The 24,484-nt window shown below is 38.5% G+C and overlaps 1 protein-coding gene across 3 annotated transcripts in view; it reads right to left on the bottom strand.

The window, feature by feature from the left end:
- The window catches only part of LOC6034088 (ecdysone-induced protein 74EF), a 340,530-nt gene that overhangs the window by 166,266 nt on the left and 149,780 nt on the right, over window positions 1-24,484 (bottom strand). For 2 of the 3 annotated variants that reach the window (XM_038264231.1, XM_038264232.1), the window contains exon 6: window positions 19,034-19,239. The exons of the other annotated variant lie outside the window; for it this stretch is intronic. In XM_038264231.1, the coding sequence (XP_038120159.1) occupies window positions 19,160-19,239 (80 nt within the window). In that variant the 3' untranslated portion in view covers window positions 19,034-19,159. Of the gene's footprint in view, window positions 1-19,033; window positions 19,240-24,484 lie in introns of those variants that run through there. 3 annotated transcript variants of the gene reach the window in all.

Here is a 24,484-nt window from a genome sequence, read left to right as displayed (position 1 = left end):
AGTCCTTCCAAATACGGTCAATCACGGAATGTCATCGGAGCCAGCCCGGCGGTACCCGAGCCCCAGCCGCGTGCTAGAATCGTGCGTTCCAACTTGCAACTTGTCCAACCCCTGCAGCATGCAGCACGTGATGCCTAACCCCTCACCTTCTTCTGCGGTGACAACTGGTACTCGGCTCAACCTGCTGCTGCACCAAGGGTTAGCCCACGACAATAACTCGCGACGACTTTGTCTCGCGTACAATAATGGCAATATTAGCACCGCTGTAATAACTGAGAGCCGCCAAACAAGCTGCTCTACAACACATGGGCTATAGAGGTGACTTAGATAGTGTTTATCGGCGTTGCACACACACGCGGCGGCGGTGCAGAATGACATTTAAATTAGACGCACGCCCCACGAACGGGTTGGCTTAGCGCGCGCGGAAGGGCGGAAAATTATTCATGAGTTTGGTGTGGTTCTGTTTTGAAGTGTGTCTAATTTGAATCTGCGCAAGGTTCCCGCTAGAGCAGGCAAGTTTTGTTGGAGTGGAGTGAGTAACGGGGTGGTCTCAACACAACAGGACGGATTAACTAGGGCAGTGGTGTCTTGTGCGTTTTTGGGGAGTTGTTCAAAGGCTCAGGTGAAATCATTTCCATTAGAGTACCCAATCCTATTGAAGTACTTTAGCAAACTTAATGAATTTCAACAGACTTATGTGACCTGAAGACGTTGAATTTGGTTGCTGAGTTATAATTACAAATGTTTACGGCAGTCGGGCATGCACGTGTGTCAAACGCGTTCTGATCTGAAATCCCTTTGGCCAGTTGTCGCACTTGCAGCAATTTTCAGGATGTGCCAAGATAGCACGACAAGGTTGAAACTTCTTTCATACAACACAATGCACGGAGTTTTTTTTCGGTTTTTATTGAAAATCTAAGGATTGAAATTGACTTATGGGGATCTATGAAGGTCAAAAAGTGAAGCATTGCAAGCTGCACAACTCAATTTAGCCTGAAATCGACGTGCGACAAGATAGCACGATAACGACTCTATGCAGTTCTCCCTGGATAACCCTTGATGTAACTTTCCACTAACCACTGAATGCTCGTGCCCATTGTGAAATATGTTTAAATTACCCAAATTAAATTCCATTTCGGCCTCTGGTGGCACAGTCACGTAGCCACAGTTTCCAGAACAATCTCATAAATTTACTTATCGATAATCGACGCCGACCAAAGCCCTTCACAGTGATCGCATTGAAATGGCACCAGAAGCCCCGGTGAAATATCATAAATAAATCGGCTCAATTTGTTGCCAGCGTTTACCGCCACAGCAGTCACTGGTGACAAATTGAAACCGATTCCGATAAATATGCATTAACGCAACGAAAAAAAAAGAAGCATTTTGGTGTTTCGGCGTTGACTCGTAAATTCCGGTCGAAAAACACTGAAAAATTTAAAATTAATTTTAATTCGAAAAAAATATTCTGGGAACTTTTACAAAAAACAATGAACTTTACTTTTTTCACAATTTAACAGAAAAAATCAACAAATCCAACCATGCGTCGATCAATTCAAAGGATGAGTTACGCATTTAAAAAAAATGGGACTGGAACTGGTCCTGGGGCAACACATCGATATCAGCTGACTGCATAAATCAGGTGGTGTCGAGCCACAAATGTCCGCATCGAACTGTCAACCTCGCGAATTCAACAAGAAAGAATCTCAATTTCCAATTGCTACCGCAACTTCCTTAAACAAGGACAAAAAGCCCTCTTTTGAAATTTACTGCCAGCAGGAGGTCCGACAAAACAAGCCCATCCTTTCCAGAGTGGTTGCTCAAGGCAGAGGCACCACAGAGAATTGAAACCTGAAACCCATCATTATCGGTAGCGACCGAGCGTGGTTTAAGCTATCTTGTCAAGTGGGAGTTGCTCCCTAGAGGCGGCAACAAGTGCCACTGGGCTGGTGTCAGGATCAACAACAAGCCCCGCGAGCGTGTAATGAGACAGTTTTGGTGTCCTATTTCAGGAGTTTTTTTTTTTTCAGGCAAATCGCGATCACTTACGAATGATTTGTAAAGAAAGGAGATAATGTTTGAGTGTTTAAAGATGGTTAGAAATATAAATGGAAAGAGGTTTACTTTTAAAATGGATTTCCTTTATTTTGCAAACATTGAGAAGTTGATGATGCCATTCAAACTTTCCTAACAAAATAATATTAAAAATTAGGGAAACCCTTTGATTTCAAATTCTTTTAAATGCTCTGAATTAAGGATAAAGGAAAATTTAACCAATTACTGAAAATGTAACGAATAAAGATACCGTCATCAGCGCCCACACATTGGGTCTGGGGGTGAGATTAGGTCATACAAAAATGATGAAATTTGTACACTGAAAAAAAAAACAATTCTCTAAATCGTGAATTAAATTCACGAATGCGAAAACCACGAAGGAATATATTCACGTTTATAGTGCAAATGCACCATACTCTTGAATAAATTCCTTCGTGGTTCTCACATTCGTGAACTTAATTCACGATTACGAGAATCGTTTTTTTCTGTGTGTATGACCCAATGTCAAAACTGATGACGGTAATCAAAATACACGATTTTTGAGTTTTGAGATGTAATATTCGTCCAAATGCCAAATTTATGATATCAAATTTGACGCCATCAAATCGGCCGTCTAATTTCACATAAAAGTCCCTTTGACACCAAATTTCTATCTCATCACCGTTTCAGGCTGCAAATTATTGAAAAACACCTCTTTTTTCGCATGTTCGAAAATGGGAGGGGTCGTACCGCCCCTCCGTCAAAAACGGAGCTCGGATTCGTGATCAGGTACAAAAGTTACCCCTAACGACAAAGCTTCACGCAAATCGATTTCGTATGAGTTGGTAGAGATTTACCCATTTGCTTTATACTTCATTTGGAACAAAATTATTACATTGGTGAGTCATGATTCATCTGTATCGAAAAGTCCAACACGTTCATATTATATTCTCAAATTGAGCAATAAGAATTTATATACATACATACATCACATCTGAATAATAGACGTTCTTTGTAAACGTACCTGAAAAAGAAAAAAAAAGCAAAAAATTAGTGTCCTTGTCTATATAAACTGTCTGCAAAATAAAAGCAAATTTTTTCAAAATACGCTTTAAATCTCATTCCCTTCAAGTTATACAAAAAATAACTAAAACTTTAAAAAAAACTCTACCTGTACAAAAATTTACCCTGATATCAAATTGATCGAAAAAATCCAGAAAAGTCTCGGCAATCTCATTCATCATTCATCGTTTACGGTATTGTTAATCAATTGGAAAATAAAAACTAATCAGTTGGTATAGCATAGCATAGCATAGCATTGGTGTCTACCCGTAGCTGCTACTTCGTTATTGACCAGGACCCTCAAACATTGCTCCGTGGACCACAGATGAAAAGTAGGAACCAATCATCACCCCTTCGCAATTTTCAAAGGTCCCTATCGTGCTGATCAATACCGACGCCGGCCACGACCAGAGGTAAGACACGGGGAAGTGGATGGGAATGTTAGCCGATACTTGAGTGATGCGACCGCTAAATCAGCTGCGTCTCCGACAAAGTATCACATGAGTTTTGAGGGGTTAGAAAGATGGGTATGAGGTCAGGATTCACTGTGGTAGGTGATGCGACCATAAGCAATTTGTTTATCGGTTGAAATTTTAAAAATCTTAGGCAGCCGGCTGCGGAAAGATACCTATCTAGGGATTTAAATATAGTATTAATTCGACCGCGATTCTCCAGAAATTCTCCGTCGGCGTGCCTTCCGATCAACGGTGATGTAGGAAGGGCTTAAAACATATTCTTCGACGTGCCTTCCGATCCTCGATGATATGGAAAGGGTTTAATCCAGCAATACGACTTGCTTGTCTCAAAACACAAAAATCGGATCGTTTCTATCGAAAACTATATAAAGAGAACAAAAATAAAATTCATCGGCCAACGAACGCGCGAACTAAAACAAAATGAAAAAAGAAGAAGAAGAAATCCAATCACCCCATGTACACAAATAGTGACACAAAAGAGACGAAAATAACCCGAAAAATCTGGACTGCGCGTCCCCACAGGCACCGCACTACTCAATAAAAACTAATCAAAAACTAATCAGTTGGTATTGATAAAACTCAAATTCAATACATTTAAATTGATCTGTAAGTCACTTTTGAACTGTTCAATCAACAGAATCTGAAAAGATTTTTTTTTGAAATATTTTCAAATTGTCAAATAACTTTTTGCAGAGAATCCATTCATTCATTTCCATTTTTTCTCTTCCTACCTGCCACCATCTCACTTTTTATGTCCTTGTGAGGGGATCATCGATCCATCCGCATTGACACACTATCTTTTCATTTTTCGTCTTGTCTTTCTTCTTATTTTTCATTGTTTTTTCACACTTACTACCAGTCTTTGTGAGGGGATACTGAGCTCGATTTGCTCTCCATCCGCATTGACCTTTCCTCATCTATGATTTTCCTTTTAAATAGTAGTTAGAACCAAAGCCGGGGATTGGGGAGGGAGCATCAGGGCAGTGGACGGTATGCTGTAATGGCGGAGACTGGATGTGGATAGTGGAAGACCAAAACTACGTCACAAGGGGAAAATAGTTTATTAATTGTACAATTCTTAAGGATTGTACAATTACTAAGTCTATTGACCTCTGTCAGTCTCCAGCTGTCTGCCGCGCCCTTTTAGGCGCCTTTCAGGTGCGAGCCCTGTTTTTCAGCTTTGTCAGACTTTTTTCGGAGTTATTGGAGGTTACTGTCGGAAGGAGATTCTCTTCCCCTGAGGACACCGTGAGTGAATTTGCTTGTTCGCGTCCAACCATCCCCTTTTGGCCCTTCATACGGCAGTAATTTGAAGATGCTCCCTTTAAGTCTGAGCCACTGTAATTCTAGGCAACCGCTACATAGGTCATCCTTGTGGCCCTGTTGGTTATCACATCAAATCAAATCAAATCAAAGAATCCATTCCAATTTTTTTTCAAAGTTAAGAAACAATAGCATTCATAATAAATCAATCTGACAATATTGTACGATAGCTAGATCAATTAGACTGACGAGACATCGACATTGTGCCATCTCTGAGTCATACTTTAACATAAAACAGATCTTATTTTGAAAAAAATCATCGAAAATTCATTTTTTTACACTAAAACCTACCTTTTCGAAAAGATCTAATGATAGAAATGGATTCAGCAGACAAAATTACATTTAGAATGATGAATAAGATTGCCGAGACAAACTTAATTAACGTTCTGCAAAGCATTTGTGATTTTTATTATTGATATCCCAGCAGAATTTGACTTGCATTCAATAGTTCTTTTGTAAAATAGTCGAGAAAGTAGCTAATTTTTGAAGGCCACTTCGATGGACTTTATAGGAACACTTATAAGGAACACTAGCATTTACCCATGACTAGCACCCCAATAACGACCACAAATCCGGACACCTCAATTCTCACACTGCTAGACCTTCCTTCCCCGCACATCTCACGCCACACCTGCCGATGTCTGGGCGTTGCCGCTGAACCCTGCCGACACTCGCAGCCCGCGCCCACCCCAAACTGTTTCCAGTTGCCGTTCGCAGGCGGAAAGTTCTCCAGAACATCCGGGTCGTACCGTGAGCTTCGATTACGGATCGTCAGCCGAATCTCGCCCAGACCTCCCGGCCGTCCCCGTACCTGTTCCGGATTGACGGTCTCGAACTGCGTACCTCGCCTGCTCATGAAGAACTCTTCCGAGGGGACGATCCGGCAGGTGCGCTGGGAGGCCATCTTGAGCGTTGATTCCCAGTGGACACTGTAGGTGGTTGGGGCGATACGGCGCATGGTTAGCTGGAGCATGGTGCTGTAGTTGCAGGTACCGTAGAAGGTCATGTTGTTCTGGACGAGGGCGTATGCGGGTTCCAGGACCAGGCAGGGATTGCTTTTGAACGGGGGATCGCGTTGGTGGTACCGTAAGCGAGGTTGGGTTTGGATTCTACCGGATGGTACACGACGGCGAAGAACAGGGAAACTGGGCTCTGGTTGTTAAAGGATTCGCCAGAGAGCAGTTTGTCGGTGGGATCTTTGGTTGAGGTGTTGATTTTAAACACGTAACACTCGGTAATGGATGCCAACAGAAGTATCGTGAGGAGCTTGAAGATATACATGGTGTATAGACTTGATAAAGACTTCAAGAAGATTGATGTTTGAGTTTTCATGTGGCAAAGCAGATAACGACGTAGTTAACGAGGTAACATTAATACGGAATGATCAGCTTATGCAACAAAAGTAACGTAGAAATCATCAGAACGGATATTTTTGGGACCGCTCCAGAATTCGGGTCGAGACAGAAGCCGTCAGGATCGTCTGTGCTTGGAAACGGCGACAATCCTACGCAATCCCTGTTCCACACTTCTCGATGCTTAAGCATGGTATCATTTTGGCAATTACATTTCAGATACGGAGGGTCCAGTACGTAGCTGGAACTGTTCATGACTGGATACGTAGCACGTATGCGGTCAAAATTCCAGCCTGATTCATGCACCAAAAGGTTCACTTCTAGATAACTATGCTTAGCGTTGATCTTTCTTTGCCCTTCTGCAGTATAGTTGATACCTTGCCAAATGAAGTGAAAATCGGTTATATTCTTTCTTGAGCAGGATTTTTTAACGTAGCACACTTCAGCCCGAGTCTTCCACGACTTGTTCGTTCTGGATTGTTTCAGCTCCAGCCGCAACATCTGCCGGTAGTCACAGGTACCGTAGAAGGTCATGCGATCTCGTGCTAGTGAATAAGCTGGATCCATAATCAACCAGAAATTGCCATAAAGAGAGAACACTATTCCGTAGGGATCATGCGAGATCAATCCTGGGGGTTTGTAAATGTCAACGTAAAGGTACGATACTGAAGTGTTTGAAACGTCGAAGCTGCCGTCCCTTGGGCTGGGAGTTCGAAAACGGACCAGGCTAGAACTAGCCAACGGTAGCAGACAAAGTGCGATGCGACTTAACCACATGGTGCTCATTGCAAAACTAATTCACCTACAAATCCACAAAGAGAACGTCTCCTGACAAGCAGTTTACGAAACATGACTGATTGCCGTGTTTACCCTCCTAAATTGGTACTGATTTCCCGATCTAATCAATCGCCATCGCCCTTTCGTCACATAATTTGACACCCTCCATAATCCGAAACGACACCACACGAGTCCGTAGATGTTGCAACAACGCATCCTTCGAGTGTACCGTAAAACGTCGACAGTTTGACACCGACTTCATCCCACAACGGGAGGGTGGTTGCACCAAAGACAAATGGACGTAAAACATCGATTTTTCACCAGGGCCATCTAGTTGTGAACGTTTCAGCGCACTAAACTTCGTAACTGAACTGGGGTGAATTTTAAAATTGACGTGGTGAGTTTCTAATCAGGACTCACCACCGAAGTTTCGATCAGTTTCCCCATGACTGCACTCAAAGGATTGCTGTCACCGCACAAGCAAGAGCGAGAGAGACAACGGAAAAAAGAGAAAGAGTGAGTGTCGCGCTCGGCATTCCTTCGTTACATTTTTGAGTGCAAGATTTGAAAAGGCAGACGGGCGTCTGGTTGTCTGTGGTTGCACTGCAGTCCATACAATCGCAATCGCTGCTGCTGCGTTATAAAAGTGTTTGTGATGATGGACAAAGACGATGATGATGACGACGATAATACGCGATAAATCAGACGGTGTGGGTGGTCCTTTTGCTGGGTCAGACAATCTTCCAATACCCTCGTGGAATTTAAGGGTAGACGAACGACGTTTTTCATCTGCTTGGCGAGGAGAGTGAAAGGACTCTCGTTTGATAAAGTGTTGCTCGTGTTTGCAGTTTACGAGGGAGACTGTCAGTCGCATCTGATGATGTGACAGGCAGACGACCATGCAAAGATGTTGTCAGATTTTTATGTTTCAAAACAAGATTAACAAGATACCTTGTAGAGCTGTATTTTTTTTATAATTCATTGAGTTTAAACAACTTTTTGGCAAAAAATATCGGAAAAGTACAAATCGCGCTGAAAAATCCGTTTCACCTTTTTATAAATTTGATACCAAATTGAAAAGAACAAAATTCTATTGCCAAAATATAATGAACTTCAAAGACGTTCTGCACTTTATGGCCTACTACAAGACCTTGTGACAATATTGCCCCCTAAATCCAAGGTCTGTGTATGCCAAGTTTGATATAATCGTCTCCCATAAAAATTATACTGCCCATGTTCGCATAAATGTCCCATATGCAAAAACAGCAAGCTGAGAAAAAACGCATTTGAAGTTTGTCCCATACATAAGGCTACGTGTTAAGTTTTCGCGAAAAAACTGGATTTCCTCCTGATATCTAGAACAAAGTACTGGATGTTATAGGCTTTTTCGAAAGAGCACACAATTTTGAACCAAACTGCATCAATAACTCGAAATCGATGAAAATGCATATGGGACATTTATGCGATCAGGGGCAGTATAATCCCGTTAGCAATTTTCCACTCCATCGCGCCGCCATTTTCGAGAATCACGAGAGCACCTTAAAAACTACAAGAAATTTTGTGAGGCTGAAAAATTTGTACATACGAGACACAACCACAAAAAATAACAAGTAAAAATTAAAACACCATTTTTTTGCTCAAAACAAATCGTTTTGCCCAGTGCAAGTCTGCGTCCCCCCCCCCCCCTCCCCCTCAAAGTGTGCAGTTAAAATGTTTTATGGCGTTTATGACAGGGCCGTAAAAAGAGGCTGGACAGTTCGAGTCCGAGTCTATGGCCACTTTCCGATCATCATCTTTTGCATGTGCAGCGTCTGTTGGAAGACTCATCTCTTTTTTGTTTTCTTCTCCCTCTCCCCTCTCTCTCTCTCTCTCTCTCTCTTGCTCTCTGTTTGTCGGAGGCGGTATGAGAGTTCAGCTCGTAGACAGGACATGCTGCAGCGTTCAGGTTCTACTGTGTCGCGCGCGTGTGTTTGTGTGTGACTTTGTACAGCAGGCAAACTGCTGCCAGATGGCACGATCTAGGTCAAGGTCATTCTGGGAGGTATGCAAATTTGTTGCAAGTCATCTGGGTGAGTGCCGGCAGGAGGGGAGAAGGTTTGGTGGTTTGTTCGCAAAATGTGTGATTTGAAGATGTCTTGCAAAATATGGCGAAGAGTTCAGTTTAAGTTTTTGAATTCAGTCAATATTGATAGCTTTCACATTTAATTATTGACTGAAGTTGCAACATCTTTGATAAAAATCTTTCCAGTAAAAAAGCAAAAGAACAATTTAAATATTTTCTAAGCATATTTTCCTTTCAAAAAAATACCTTAGATTTCTCTTTTTCTTCAATTTTAATTATCTATTCAAATTACACAATCCAAGTTTGTTAGAAATTTGGGTTTCTCGATATAATTTTTCAAGCAGCATTTTGGTTCACCGACTCTAACTTATTCATATGAACGTTATAAGTTCTAGCAACCTTCCTGTACGTTTTTTCCTTTTATTTTTGTTATCGTTGTATTTTTGTTTTAATTTTAAAATTGATTGAAGAGTGAATCAATTTTGTGAATTTTAGGGAAGGAAACCTACAAAAAAAAATTTATGCCCGTATCAATATATTTAAAAAAAAAACAAAAAAAAATAAAGAAAAATAAAGAAAACATATTTTTTAACTTGAAAATTCAACTCCCAATTTTACTCATAAATTTTTTAAATTTTTATTCTATAAGCTATCGTTTTTTTTCCTTCAATATTCGGCTTTAAAAACAAACATCTTTTTCTTACAAAGTACAGTTGTTTGGTGCTGAAAAGACAGAATGCGTAACGTGATTTTCGAATGCACCTCACTACTCTCCACTATCACAACTGCACTACTGCTGAAAACATAAACAAAGTAGAAGGCTATGTTCAAGCTCAAGCGTGACACATAATATGTGCTGCTTACAATAGAAATTTAACTTTTTTATTAGATTTTAACTGCGAAAACTTTAGATGCTATTTTGCAGCTTCCCCATACAAGTCTCGGAACATATATTCGTCGGTGTACGCTAAACTCGGTACCTCGAGATTTTTTTTTAGTTTTGTATTTTCGTCTAAGTCGTAGGATATGATTGGGACTTTTTACACAAAAATGTGCACAGAAAAATCAGAACTTTTTATTAGATTTGTCAATGTTCAAAATTGAATTCCCAAATACTTTTTTTCAAAAGTGCATTTTTTGTACTAGAATTTATGGTGATGCAAAATCGGGTACCGGAGAAATTAGTTTAAGAAAAAAAATATTTGCGGAAAAACCTGAAATATTGCTGCATAATATTTCAAAAAATATATTTTGATGCAAAAACAAATGTTCATTTGCAACTGACTTTAGAGGTTTTTATTAGGAGCAGCGTTTTTATTTTTTGAAGTTATAGCCATTTTAGGTAACTTTATTGAAAAAATTTGAAAACTGAGAAAATTCTCTACATTTTGCTTTTTTGAAGTTCGTTGATACGACCCTTACTAAATTGAAATGATTTCGAAAAGATCGGAAAATATCTCAGCAACTATGGGTCGTATCAACAAAGTTCATAAATGCAAAACATAGAGAATTTTCTCAGCCTTGACAGCATGAAATCTTCAGGACTGACAATTTCAAAGATTTTTTATGAATTGTTCAACGAATTTATGTATAGCTCTGAAATTTAATGTTTCATAACTTATATCTCTACTTGAATTTTTGGAAATCTGGAATCGCTTTAAAAGCAACCCGACTCCTCAGCACTTTGAAAATTGATCGCTTTGATGTTTGATTTAGGTAGTTTTTGGCCTATTCTATCATTACATTTTGCCTATCTAATTTTTCAAGTTTTTAACAGTCATTTTTTTCGATTTGTTGCTTGTTGTTCATGCGAAGAGGCATAGTCTGGGACACTAGAAAAATTACTGCATACTTATTTTTACTTAAGATACAGGAAAAACTAGTAAAAACCACAGCCAAAGTTGACCCCAAAAAGATGACAAGTTTCCAACCCAAAAATTTTCTAAAATTTTAAGAGTTGTTCTTTCCAACGCTTTTGAAAGATCAAAAAATGCTTGAAAAATGGATTTTTGGTGATTTTTTAAATTGAAGCCCGTCTCGAGCAGACGGAAATAACGTGGAATTTTTTTTTTGTTATTTGAAAATACTAGGCCGATAACTTTTCATGTTATTTATAACAAGTTTTGTTATTCGCCGTTTTATTTTTTTCGTTATTGGATTGTTATTGTAATAACAGACTAATAAAATTTTGAGTTATTCTTCGAACAAATCTTCGTTATTCTTTTTTGTAATTTCAACAACTTATCCGATCATTCCAATAACAGTTGGAATTATTTTTCCATAACAAAAAATGTTATTCCCAAGTTGTTTTGGCTTTCAACCAATATCAGACCAATAACAAATTTTGTTATGATAACATAAACTGTTATTAAACTCTGAATTTTGCAAGAATATGCCATAACACTTTTTGATATTTAACAGTATTTGTTATTGAAATGGCATGAATTTTGTTATTACCGTCTGCCCGGGGTCTAAAGGCGGGGTTGGGTTGTAGAGGGTTAAAATATCAAATCAAGGACTTCATAAAAGTTTCAACTCCAAAATATAGAACTTTTTTAAATAGGTTGGTATTGGGTCAATTCGTGAATGCGGAAAGGTGGTGGTGGTTAATTTATTTCAGGCAGCTTTAACAATGTTTGTCATTCGCTGCCTCAATGCGGAAAGAATATTCCGAAATTTCAAAGCAATGATCAAAAAACCAATTTAGTTTTTAGAAAAAAAAAAAAACATTAACCAACGAGAAGACTTGCAGATTTCGCTGCAGCATCGTCACGTCAGTTAGATACAGTCCAAAAGAGGTGCATTCCACATAATGCAAAAAAAAATACTCTCATTTCGTATCCGCCAAATCCAAACGGTAAACATCATAAGTTCACAGTCCAACCACCCAGTGCCAGTAGTGCCTGTTGATTTATGCTCATATAAGGCCCCGAGAAGGCAACCGACTTAGAGAACCGCGTGTCGTCGTCGCGACACAGCTAATCATGATGATGCTGTGTTGATGTCGCGACCATAGCCAATGAACTTTCAAGGGCAGCCCCTGCGACTAGGCATCCTAGACGCTGCTGAATGGATGCCAAAGTGATAGTTTCTTCACTCCAACCAACCCCCTCCGGTTGTGGTTTGTTGTTTTTCAGTTTACTTTACTTTACACTTGGATGCGAATAGTTACTTATCGTGGTGACAATTTTGTCCCCTCCCCTAGGGCCTTCTAAGCCGCTTCAGAGCTGTGGGATAGGCTGGTTCAGGTTTTTGGAACGTAATCAACTGATCACAGTACTAAACTCAGAGTTTGAACTAGTCTAATGACGAAAAGCTCGTGGGCTACAGCAGAAAAAAGAGGAAGACCGTTGAATCACGTCACTGCACTAACCCATAAAGTGCAAGGTACCGACATCGTTGTCTGGGGCGAATTTTTCTGCAGCAAAAAATAATAACAAAAATGGAGCAGCAGCCTGAAATGGAAAGTGCACGGTGGCGGTAAAATGCCAGAGCAGCCCAACAAACTGCTAGCTGTGGTCTTCGGCAATGTGGGACCGACCTGGAGCCGGGACCGGGAATATCGTTATTCCTAGAAGGGTGGTGGTTTGAATCTTTTTCATTTCTATGCTTTTTGAGCTCATGTTGGTCCTGCAACACCGCATCGTCTGGCGTTGGGGTTTTGTCCAAAAAAAATTCTCTGCTTCAGTGTACTTTTACTTGTAGTTGATATGAATTGTATGATTTAAAATGCCACAAAAACATAAGACATTTTTAAAAGACTTACTAGGGCAGGAACCATTTCACCCTTTTTTTCAAAAAAAAAAAACAACCTTTTAAAATATTTAACAACCTCCGTAAAACCGCATCATTAACTCTTGACATTTTTTTTTTCTTTCATCAAACAGGACGTCTGTCCAAATGCCACAACCACCACCACAAATCGCCCATTACCGGCAGTAAAATTTCGGTAAAATGCAGCCAAAATGCTTCTCGGCGCGATTTTTCCTAGTAGAAGGTTCATCAAATAAAAAAAAAACTCACTCCACAAAGTGACACACTCGCTCCGGATGCACTAGAGTCGCCCAATTGGAATCGAGATCGTATACGGTCGTAAAAAAGTTCCAATGACGTCCTGCGATGAAGACTGTTGCGGGCACAAGTGCAACAATTTGACAGAGAGTACTAGCTTTCAGTTGTGCCAGTCCTTTACAAACTAAAAATTTAAAATGGCCCAAAGTTGATTCTTTAGTCCAAATTTTGGGTTAGTGGATCGCCTATCACGGAGACATTTTTAGGAGAGAAGGGGGGGGGGAATAAATATTTTCGAAAAAAAAAATTGGGCGGTAAAGGGTTAAAGTTATCCTCATTTGAAGTTTTTGAACTATTTTCCTATGGGACAAAATTTCGCCTATTTCAATTTAGTATTGTTATAAGGGGACCATCCATAAACCACGTGGACCCTTTGGGGGGGGGGGGGTATGGCGATTGTCCACGATCCATACAAAAAAGATTTTTTTTGTATAGACAATTGTCCACGAGGAGGGAGGGGGGGGTTGAGATTTCCAAAAAAAAGTGTCCTCGTGGTTTGTGGATGGTCCCAAGTCTACATGGACATGATTTATGGTTCCGATCAAATCATTTCTTATGGGAAATGATGCAGGGAACATTTTTCCTGAAGCACGCAAAGTGATTGGAAATAAGGGAAAAAAGTTATACAGCAATTCCCCACGAAAACAGCATGGAAAAAAACAAAACTGCTCGGATCGGGTTCAAAATTTTTCTGGGGGTTCCCTGGCCGAAATAATTAGACCCGTATTTTTTGTTTGGCCATTAGGGTGACCTATGCCGTGTTAGGGTGGTCTGAAAAATTGCCATTTTCTTCGATTTTCGCAAAAACCGCTTTTTTGATAAATCATAACTCCTCGCCATTTCAACCGATTTCAACTGTCTTACACGCAAATGAAAGGTGATAAGTTGGCCTTTCAATGAAAAATAGATTTAGCGATGACCTATACATGTCTGGGTACCAAAAGTTGCGTCTTTTAATTACGAAAATTTTGGTACCCAAACATGTATAGGTCATCGCTGCAATTTTAAAATTATCGCAGTTTTAGTGAAAAAAGTTGATATTTTGCCGATTTCGTCATTTTCCGGTTTTTGTGCGCGGCGCGTCGAAAAACACGGAATTTATTTTCAAAAAATCATATCTCGGAATCCTGTTACACTGAAACCCCGATGGTTTGACACCAATTGTTGTCAAACGAACGAGGTCACTTTTTAGTTTGACACCCTCTTTACACGGAACTCACGCACACTACCAAGCGTTTGGTATGATAGTAAGTGTGAGTCCCTTGTAAAAAGTGACAGTTCGTCACTTTTTAGTTTGACTTTGACCAACCAACGGGGTACAAACTAAAAAAGTGTCAAACGAAAAAGTGACCAACCACCGGGGGTTGAGTGTAATGAACTCCTCCCATTTTTTAGTATGTTATGTAAAAATGTCCGGAGAATCCGATAAAAATATTGCCAGGCATAGGCTCTTTGGTCCAGACACCGTCAAAACGGCATTTTAAAGTTTTATACGCATTTTTCATATGTTAGGCTAGATTTTCCAAAATTTTTACTATTTTTCATTGAAAGGCCAACTTTCATTTGCGTGTAAGACAGTTGAAATCGTTTGAAATGGCGAGGAGTTATGATTTTTCAAAAAAAGCGGTTTAGGGTCCCATACATCGCTATTGAATTGTTTGAAGTTTCGATAAATAGATCAAAAGTTATATATAAAAATGTGTTTTCACATATATCCGGATCTCACTTATATGCATGAAAACTATGTCCGGATCCATCATCCAACCCATCGTTGGTTAGGTAATCAAAAGACCTTTCCAACGAGTCCAAAACATTGAAGATCTGGCAACCCTGTCTCGAGATATGTCCTCTTAAGTGGTATTGATGCACTTTTTTGAAGCCGGATCTCACTTAAATGTATGTAAACTATGTCCGGATCCACCATCCGTCCCATCGTTGGTTAGATAATCGAAAAACCTTTCCAACGAATCCAAAACACTGAAGATCTGGCAAACCCTGTCTCGAGATATATCCACTTAAGTGATATTGATGCACTTTTTTGAAGCCGGACCCCACTTAAATGTATGTAAACTATGTCCGGATCCACCATCCGATCCATCGTTGGTAAGGTTATCGAAAACCCTTTCCAACGAGTCCAAAACATTGAAGATCTGGCAACCCTGTCTCGAGTTATGATTACTTATGTTATATGTGTGTACGTTTTATCTGGATTCAAAAAAATAGCTGAAATATGTGTCCAAACCACTCATATTACCCATTGTTGGTAAAAAAAGAGGAAGGCATCAACCACATAGGTGGATTAAGTTAGTTTTTTTTATTAAATATCTCAGGATTTAAATCAAATTTGGGGGATCTGTGATTATCAAAAGGTGAGGCATTGAAAGCTGCACAAAATGGCGTTCTTAACACAACTTGGCACAAAATCGACGTGCGACCAGATAGCACGACAGCGACGATTTTCAAAAAAAAAACTGCTCTGCACAAAAAACTCGATTTTGACAGACTTTGATTTGTGTTCATAGACTTTAAACAATATGGTAATGTGACATCTGGGAGTGAGTACATCTTTCAAGTGTAATTTTTTCTCTAGAAATGTGTAAATTTTACAATATTCCGTTGTGATGCTTTCATTTCAGTCTAATTGAGATAAGATTACGTCAGAAAAGAGGTACCCCTTCAAAGTAAAGTGACTATTTATGAGCTAAATATTATGATGGACTTATGGTTTTTTTTCCAAGTCATGCTTTTTTTTAAATAGTGACATTTGAAAGGTATAAAAAAAAGCTTTAAAATATAATTCTTGAATGTAAAAATGAATTAAAAATCATCAAGTACCATTGTGAAGTTTTCCAAACAAATGTCTTGTTTTATTTTTTAATCAAAGTGTCCATTTTCGTCCATCTCTGAAAAAAATAATGATAATAAATATTAAATTGATCTGCAACTTTCCTTTTTGGCATTTGTCGATTCGACCTTTTGTTACTGAGATATAGGCATTACAAAAAAATAAAATTACGGAAATGTTTCTTTATGTGTTACATAGTCGGCTCTAACTTTTCAATCGATGAAATATTGAATAAAATTTCTCGAAGTTGTTTGATCAAAAATAAAACTATATTTTTGATCAAATACATTTTCAGATTTTGAAAATCACGACTAAATTTCAAACATTTGAAAAGAGCATGATGTTCTTATATCAGCTTTTTGAAATATCAAATTTAACTCGTAATCATCACGAGTTAACACGATTTCACAAAAAGTTGGTTTTGATAAAAGTAGGTCGTTAGGTCGATCATGGCTCTTTAAGGTCACCTACGACAGGCACGAACAACAAAGCAAAGGGAAACGCAAAATAGTAGTTTATGCAACAAGTTGCAAAAAGAGGATTTTTTCAGCACGAGTCGTACAATTATCCAACGAGGTTCACCGAGTTGAATAAATACGAAGAGTGCTGAAAAAAATAAGTTTTGCAACATTTTTTGCAATTTCAAAAAACACCCATTAAGTGAAATTTGAAGTCAAATTTTCATGTATTTTGTTAATAAATCGTTTAAATCAAAAAAATGATGGAAAGTGTTACTTTTCGGAACAAGAGCTGAAAAGTTCAACTTTTCAACACCCATATCAATGCTGAAAGTAGAACTTTTTTGCATTTATTTTGAAAAGTGTTGCTATTCAATTCAGTTATTTTTGGTACATAACAGTAGGCTATTTCGCCGATCAAGAGTGACAGGAAATGCAAGTAGTTTCACGACGGAATTGCAAAAAGTATTTTTTTCAAAACTTTTTTTTTCAAAATCTCTGTAACTCGTGATTGCTACCAGCAAGCATCACACTTTTTAAAATTTTCTGTTTTACAATTTGCATTGAGAACAGAAAAAAAACACTCATAAAAAAATAATAAAAAACATTAAATTTTAATTTTGAAAAAAGTGTTTGAAATGGAAAAAATGCCCTACTAGGTTATTTCAGATTGTATGTTAAGTTTCCCTTCTGTTGACATTTTCCCTTTTTGCCTTCCTCACCTCAATGAGGAAAGGCTATAAAATCACTCGAAAAATGAACTTGTTTATTTGACCTCGTAGACCCACCTCCGTATACCTTTCGACTCAGAATCAAATTCTGAACAAATATCTGTGCGTGTGTCTGGATGTGAGTCCGTGCCCCGAAAATATGCACACTATTATCTCCGGACTGGCTGGACCGATTTGGACCGTTTTGCTCTCATTCGATTCGTCTTGGGGTCCCACAAGACCCAACAAGCCCAAAAGAAAGTACTTCAAAAGTTATGCTAAAAAAAAACGATTTGGCTAGAGTTTGAAATATTGCAAAAAAGGGTGATTTTTGTGAGAAAACCCGTTATGCTTTATATTGTTAGAAAGGTATTTGATTGAAGATCTGACAACCCCATCAAAAGTTATGAGCACTTAAGTGTTATTTATACACTTTTTTGAGGCCGGATCTCAAATGTTTTGATGAAAAAGTTGTCCGGATCTATCATGCGATCCATCGTTGGATAGGTAATCAAAACAGCTTTCCAACAAGCCCAAAAGATTGAAGATCTGACAACCCTATTAAAATTTATAAGTACTTTACTGTTTTTAATAATTTTTTTTTTGATGCCAGATCTCAGATATTTTGATAAAAATATGCGAGGAATGCACCAACCACCTAACGTAAGTAAGTAACGTTTTACAGTTGAGTAACGAGGAATGGCAGATTTTTTAAACTGTTTTTGTATTTTCATTTATTTTTTATTTTTTTGGTGAAAAACAAGTGTTTTTATTTTTTGTGCACACCATCCTATTTCACCCAATTTCACAAGAAAGTCCATTTGACTCCAAATTTCCAAATCATCACCATTTCAGGCTGCAAATGATTGAAAAACTCGTCTTTTTCGAATGTTCAAAAAATGAAAGAGGTCGTACCGCCCCTCCGTCACGAGATATCGATAAATAGATCTAGGATTCGTGATCAAGGGCAGAGAACGATTCAAATGTGAAGCTTGACCATTGAATAGGAAAAATAACTGACAGTCAAAATATTTTTTTTTGAATATGATGTCCTTCAAATAAAGTTGATCATTTTTAACAACTTTGCATGGCATTTGCTGTTGGATTCTGAGTCGATAAGTCGCTTAATCTTCAGAAGCCATACTCAGAGTTAAAGTCAGGACATTTTATGAGGGGTTTTTTTTAAGTCGGAATCGGAACCTCTAGAAAACTGCGATTTTTTTTTTTTTTGAGATCAATCAAATCCAAGCAAACTACTTATGTTGAGGAAGTAAAACAAAATTATTATTTTTTTCGAAATTATTGAACCATCCAAGAAAATAGGAACAGAAATATTATGACGTTTTAAAAAAAAAAATTTTCAACCGCCTCTTCAATAACACTTGTTGAGCTGCAACATTTTAGAACATTGATTTCCGAGCGGTTTTTTTTTACTTGCAATGCCAAAAAATCGTGACACCCAGGACGACCAGGACCACTTGCAGGATCTGCACTTGCAACCAAACCCAACTAACCAGCCAGCAGTTACAGCCAGGAAGGTGGCTCATAAACTTTATTGCTTTCGTCTGCTTCTTGTCATTATTCCACTTTCGGATGCGCCTCCCTCGACCACCCCCCCTTCTTATTGAATTTTATTGTCGTTTTTCATTACACTCGGGTTGGGCTTTCCCTTTCAACCCGAGGACGATGGAAAGTGAATATCTGCATTCTTTTTCCCACTCATTCTTTTTTGGTTTGCTCCATGATCTACCGAATGACATGCTGACATCCGGCGGTGTGCGTTCAACTGCATCAGACAGTCATGTCAACGAGGTAGTCATTGTTTTTTTTTTTTTTTTTTTTGCAATATCATCATCGGTTTTATTATCAGCGTGTGCTTTTTGTGCAGACAGATTTTTTGTCCAACTGAGTATTTCGTACTTTAATTCGGAAAGATTAGTGAACCTTTTTGAAAATACCGAACGCTTTGTCATTCCACATGAACCCTCATTAAAAGATTTTTGAGTAAGTCTTTATTATTGAACAAGTTGATGGTTGCTCACGAAGCATGTTTAGCTCGTTGAATTTACCTGAAATGACAAGAAAATAACAAAAATAAAATGTTAAAATCACTTCATCAATCTCAAGTTATGCTCGCTGGAAGCATTCACTAGAATTATGTACTACTGTCCAAAGTGCTATTTCCATCAATCAATCCACCACATTATAATCCACAAAGTTAATCCATCCGAGCACGACGACCAGTGAGGCTGCGTCCACACGATCCACACGCCACAAATGCCCACCACCAGAATCGAACATTGTGTATCGTTTAATTAAAAGCTCATTTCTGCTCATAAACCAGGCACCACCGTCTTTGGCCAGACTTTAGCAGCCCCGGCTCATGATCGATGATCACGATACTCTGCGTGAAGTAGGCACAAATGCAGTGGGAGCTCGCGTACGGTGTTCCTAAATTATTATTTTTTTGAATTTTATTATAGGTTTTTGGGAAGATTTCAGTTTACTACAGTCCAGGTTTGTGACTTCGGATAATCGGAATATTACGCCCTTTTGAAATGTTAGTCTTGATTTGAAAATTTTGAAAATATTGTTTAGCATAGCATAGCGTAGCATTGGTGTCTACCCGTAGCTGCTACTTCGTTATTGACCAGGATCTCCAAAAAATGCTCCGTGGACCACAGATGAAAAATAGGAACCAATCATCACCCCTTCGCAATTTTCAAAGATCCCTATCACGCTGATCAATACCGACGCCGACCACGACCAGTGGTAAGACACGGGGAAGTGGATGGGAATGTTAGTCCGATACTTGAGTGATGGGACCGCTAAATCGGCTGCGTCTCCGACAAAGTATCACATGAGTTTTGAGGGGTTAGTAAGATGGGTATGAGGTCAGGATTCACTGTGGTAGGTGAAGCGACCATAAGAAATTTGTTTATCTGTTGAAATTTTGAAATCTTAGGCAGCCGGCTGCGGAAAGATACATAATTGACTTGAAAATGTTGATTTTGATTTGAAAATTTTGAAAATATTGTTTTCACGAATATTTAACGGACCATTAGTTGCTGAGATATCGACGTTAGAAAATGGTGCACCCAAACGGCGGTCGCGTGATTGTGATGCACGGTGGCATGAAAGTATATCAGAATCTGCATGAAAACTGTCCTCATGCATTTTTTGCGATATCGGGGTATGACATTTTAGCCCGTTACCGACAATTATCGACATTACCGACGGCTGATTGATTTTATTGCAGAAAAAAATCTTAACAGAACGAGGATTAAACCATCAACTTGTAGGTTGCTGATCCGACACGCTACCACCGCGCCATGAACGCTTGATGAAATGTGAGTGAAAGAGAACCAACCTAACTAACTAACTCTTTGGTGTGTTGCTCGGGGACGAGCCAGCATTATATGTGGTGGTGCAGGACTGCGGAGTCGGATCATATTTCAAACGACTCCGACTCCGACTCCGGCTTTCTCAGATTAGCTGACTCCGACTCCGACTCCGGCTCCGGCTTTGAACAAATGGTTGGCTCCGACTCCGACTCCGACTCCGGCCTACCAACTCTAGCCGACTCCGACTCCAGCTTTCAACAAATGCTTGGCTCCGACTCCGACTCCGACTCAACATGTTTTTAAATCTTCAAAAGTTAGTTATCTATTATTAGTTAATTATTTTTAAAACATTGATAAATAGGATTATTTAAATACTCTCTAAGCGTCATGTTTTTCTCAAGAAAAATAAGTTAAGTAAAAGTAAAGTAAAGTAAATAAACGGAAAAAAGTTTTTAGATTACAAGTTTTATACGTTATGGAAACAGAAATCAAAAAATATCTTCAGTTTTAGAGGCATTTTGAGAACAACAGTTTTGTAAGTAAATTTGGATTTAGGGGAACTATACCCTTTCTCAGCCTATTTCTATTATCGGCCTATCAGCACTTTGCTCATGAATTACAGCTTAAATAAAATGTTTTTGACTGTTCCAAAGTAATAAATAGCTCAAATAAAAGTGAGCAAGCAACTCATCATTGTTGATACACCTGAAAATGTTGATTTAATAGCGGAAAACGGCAAAAGTGATGAGAATTGGTCGATTGGCTTAGTGTGATTAAAATGGGTATATTTCCCCTACTTGCTCAACCTCAAATTTGAAAATATTTTTTTCAAAGCTAATAAATTTAAATATTAAATTGTTATTTTTGAATGAATAACTAAAAGAAACCTGGCCTTAATGATCTATTGAACATTAAAATTCAATTTGCTAACTTTAAGGTTGACATTTATAAGAAGCACAGTGACATGCACCTTGTTTTTTAAATGACAATTTTAAACGAAACATTTTTTTGTTTTTTTTTTTAAGACGTACATGGACATCACGCCATGGCTGAAGGAGATTATTATTGCAAATCAATAAAAAGTAAATCTTTCCCAGTTCCTGAGGGGAACACCCTTGAAGAGTATTGGGGCCGGCATTTACAAAGCGGATTCAGTGGCAGTTTCATTCTCAACTTAATGTTAACATGTTAGGGTTAATGATAACATTCCATAGGTCGCCTCCCTAAGGTGTCGTGATAAGGTCCAGTTTGTGACGATACACCACCTTCCCTTTACTAAGCAATCGATTCCAGAAGGGAAAAGATCACCAGTTGTGTTGGTCCGAGCCGGGATTTGAACCCCGATCTACCGCTTACGAGGCGGAAGCGTTACCACTGGGCTACATGGCTCGGTCATTGCAAATCAATGTATCTAAACAATTTCTTCGTGGAAAGGATGCTTAAGATGTCCTTTTCAAATATCTGTGGCATGGAAAATATTATAACCTGGAAATTTTTAATTGATTTTGATTTTAAAATTTTATATACTTTAAAAAGGAGGTGCACGATACTTCGTGAATCTTCACCTAAAACGAAGCTTTTTGGATGATCTTGCGCCTCCATCAAAATATATGAAAAAACTTAAAATATAATAAAAACAAATATCCACAAGTAAAATATTTTCTAGGTCACAAATATTTCATTTTTATAAGGTTCATTGATTTACAATAATTATCACCTTCCGTCATATTGGCGTAAGACATACAGTATGAGAAAATTCGCACCAGTTGATAATATTTTGATTCTGGGTTTTTTATTTATAATATTTGAAAAATAAATTAAAATCCTATATTTTGTTCTATAATTTTTATTATTAATTCATTTTTGTACTGAATTCTTGAGATTTGTTCAACGATAATTTGCAACGCTATCAAAATAGTTTACCTAAAATCAACATCAACATCAACAATCAATGATTATCTCAAATTTGTTGCAACTTCTTTTAACATTTTTTGTTAGTTTAAATTATTTTAAATGCAACACTTTGATATTCTTGTACTCAGTTAGAAACAAAATGCGCATGTTGAGTTCCAAGTAAGAGATTGTCATTATCGTTGATTATTTGTTACAAAAGTTAAACTGTCAGTGACTCTTTTTCGATCTGCAAAAACAGTGATTACTATTTATAATCTTTTTATGTACCTCGTATTTTTTTCCTAAAAAATGATTTAACTTAAAACCTCTAAGACATTCGCTATCGGGGTAAAAGGTGACTTTGTGTGTACTTTTTTCAGAAATAACTGAATGAAATTTGGCCAAATTTGAATTGAAAGGGAGCATATATATAGTCTGACTATATAACCAATATTTTTTTATTATTATTTTTTGAATGATGATACTACATACTTGGGTAAGAGGTTATCATTTAGTGATTATAGTGTAATAACACAATCAGAGCATTTCAATCACAATAAAAAGCTTCAAATACATAATGGCATCTGATAAATCAATTAAAAATATAAGTTGTTTTGTAAATTAAGCTGTTACATAGGAAATACTGAACAATAAAAAACATATTTTTTGTTGAATTTAAGATAACTCGGGCTCCGACTCCGACTCCGGGTTATCAGAAATCTTTGGCTCCGACTCCGACTCCGTCTCCAGCTCATCAAATTTAGCCGACTCTGGCTCCGACTCCGACTCCAGCTGTTCGAGTTTTGACGACTCCGACTCCGACTCCACAGCCCTGGTGGTGAGAACTGCAGATCGCTGAAATGTTTACACGCGGGCAAAAATGATCTACGGACTTGCTGCAAAAAATGTTATAAAATGTGACATTTTCTGCAGCAAATCCACTGTTGCAGATTTTGAGTTATATTTTTCCTTTGGGTGTGGGTTGTTTGGGTGACACATAGAAAACATCAATTTTCCTGTTTTTAAACCTTTGCATGACAATATCTCAGCAACTAAGGGCCGTATCAACAAAGTTGAATAATTTTTGCGACCAACATTTAGAGTTTTTGAAAAAAAACAGTATTGATTAAAAAATGCATAACTCGGTCAAAGATTTTTTGCACAACCTGAAAATTTCTGAAAAGTTGGAATTTGATGTCCCCTAAAACATTAAAAAAATATGTTTTTTTTTTGCAAATCGCGTTTTAGTGACCAAAAGTTAAATAAAAAATCACATAAAAAAAATTTACCTTGTACCTACAACTTTACCAAAGACAACAAATCGATAACAAAAAATCCTTCAATAGATACAGATTCTTCGCAGCCTCGCTCGAGGGTGGTTGGAGCCGCATACGCTCAGCCATCGGCAGTGCAGCGGAAGCCACACTGTGTAGTGCGATCCGAGTCAGTCGAAACGATTGGTACGACGACGAGTGCCAACAGATTACCGCCGAGAAGAAAGCAGCTTACGACAAGAAGCTGCACAAGGCGACGAGAGGGAACGTGGAACGATACAGGCAGGCTCGGAATCGGCAAGTCGCGGTTTTCAAGCTCAAGAAGCGCCAGCAGGAAGACCGGAATTGCGCAGAAATGGAGCAGCTATTCCGAGCTAACGAAACGCGGAAGTTTTACGAGAAGGTGAACAAGTCCCGTAAAGGCTTCGTGCCGCGATATCCGGAAGATCTGTAACCTGGGAAATTGGAGAGTAGCGGCACAAGACCGAGAAAGATGGAAGCGTCTTCTTGCTACAGCACGCGTACCTGGTGCGCTATGCTGATTGGTATGGTATGGTATGTATGAGTTTTCATAAATAATTTTTGTATGGACAGCTGCCAAATTTGTATGGAAAATAACAAACTAGTGATGCAAAATGGCTTCTTTGGGGCTTACAAAGGCACCACAAAAGTGAAATTTTTCCGAGGTAATCAAGTCTGGACTGTATCTTTAAATCGAGACTCTTACAACTGGACTGAGCTAACGATCTAAGCCTCTGGGTTCGACGGAAGGCGTGATCTCTCTTCCCGAAAAATGCCTTCGG

The sequence above is a fragment of the Culex quinquefasciatus genome, chromosome 3 (genome assembly GCF_015732765.1).
Source record: "Culex quinquefasciatus strain JHB chromosome 3, VPISU_Cqui_1.0_pri_paternal, whole genome shotgun sequence".
Lineage (NCBI taxonomy): Eukaryota > Metazoa > Arthropoda > Insecta > Diptera > Culicidae > Culex > Culex quinquefasciatus.
The sequence above is the reverse complement of the archived record's forward strand: the minus strand, read 5'-3'. Positions and strand labels throughout refer to the sequence as shown.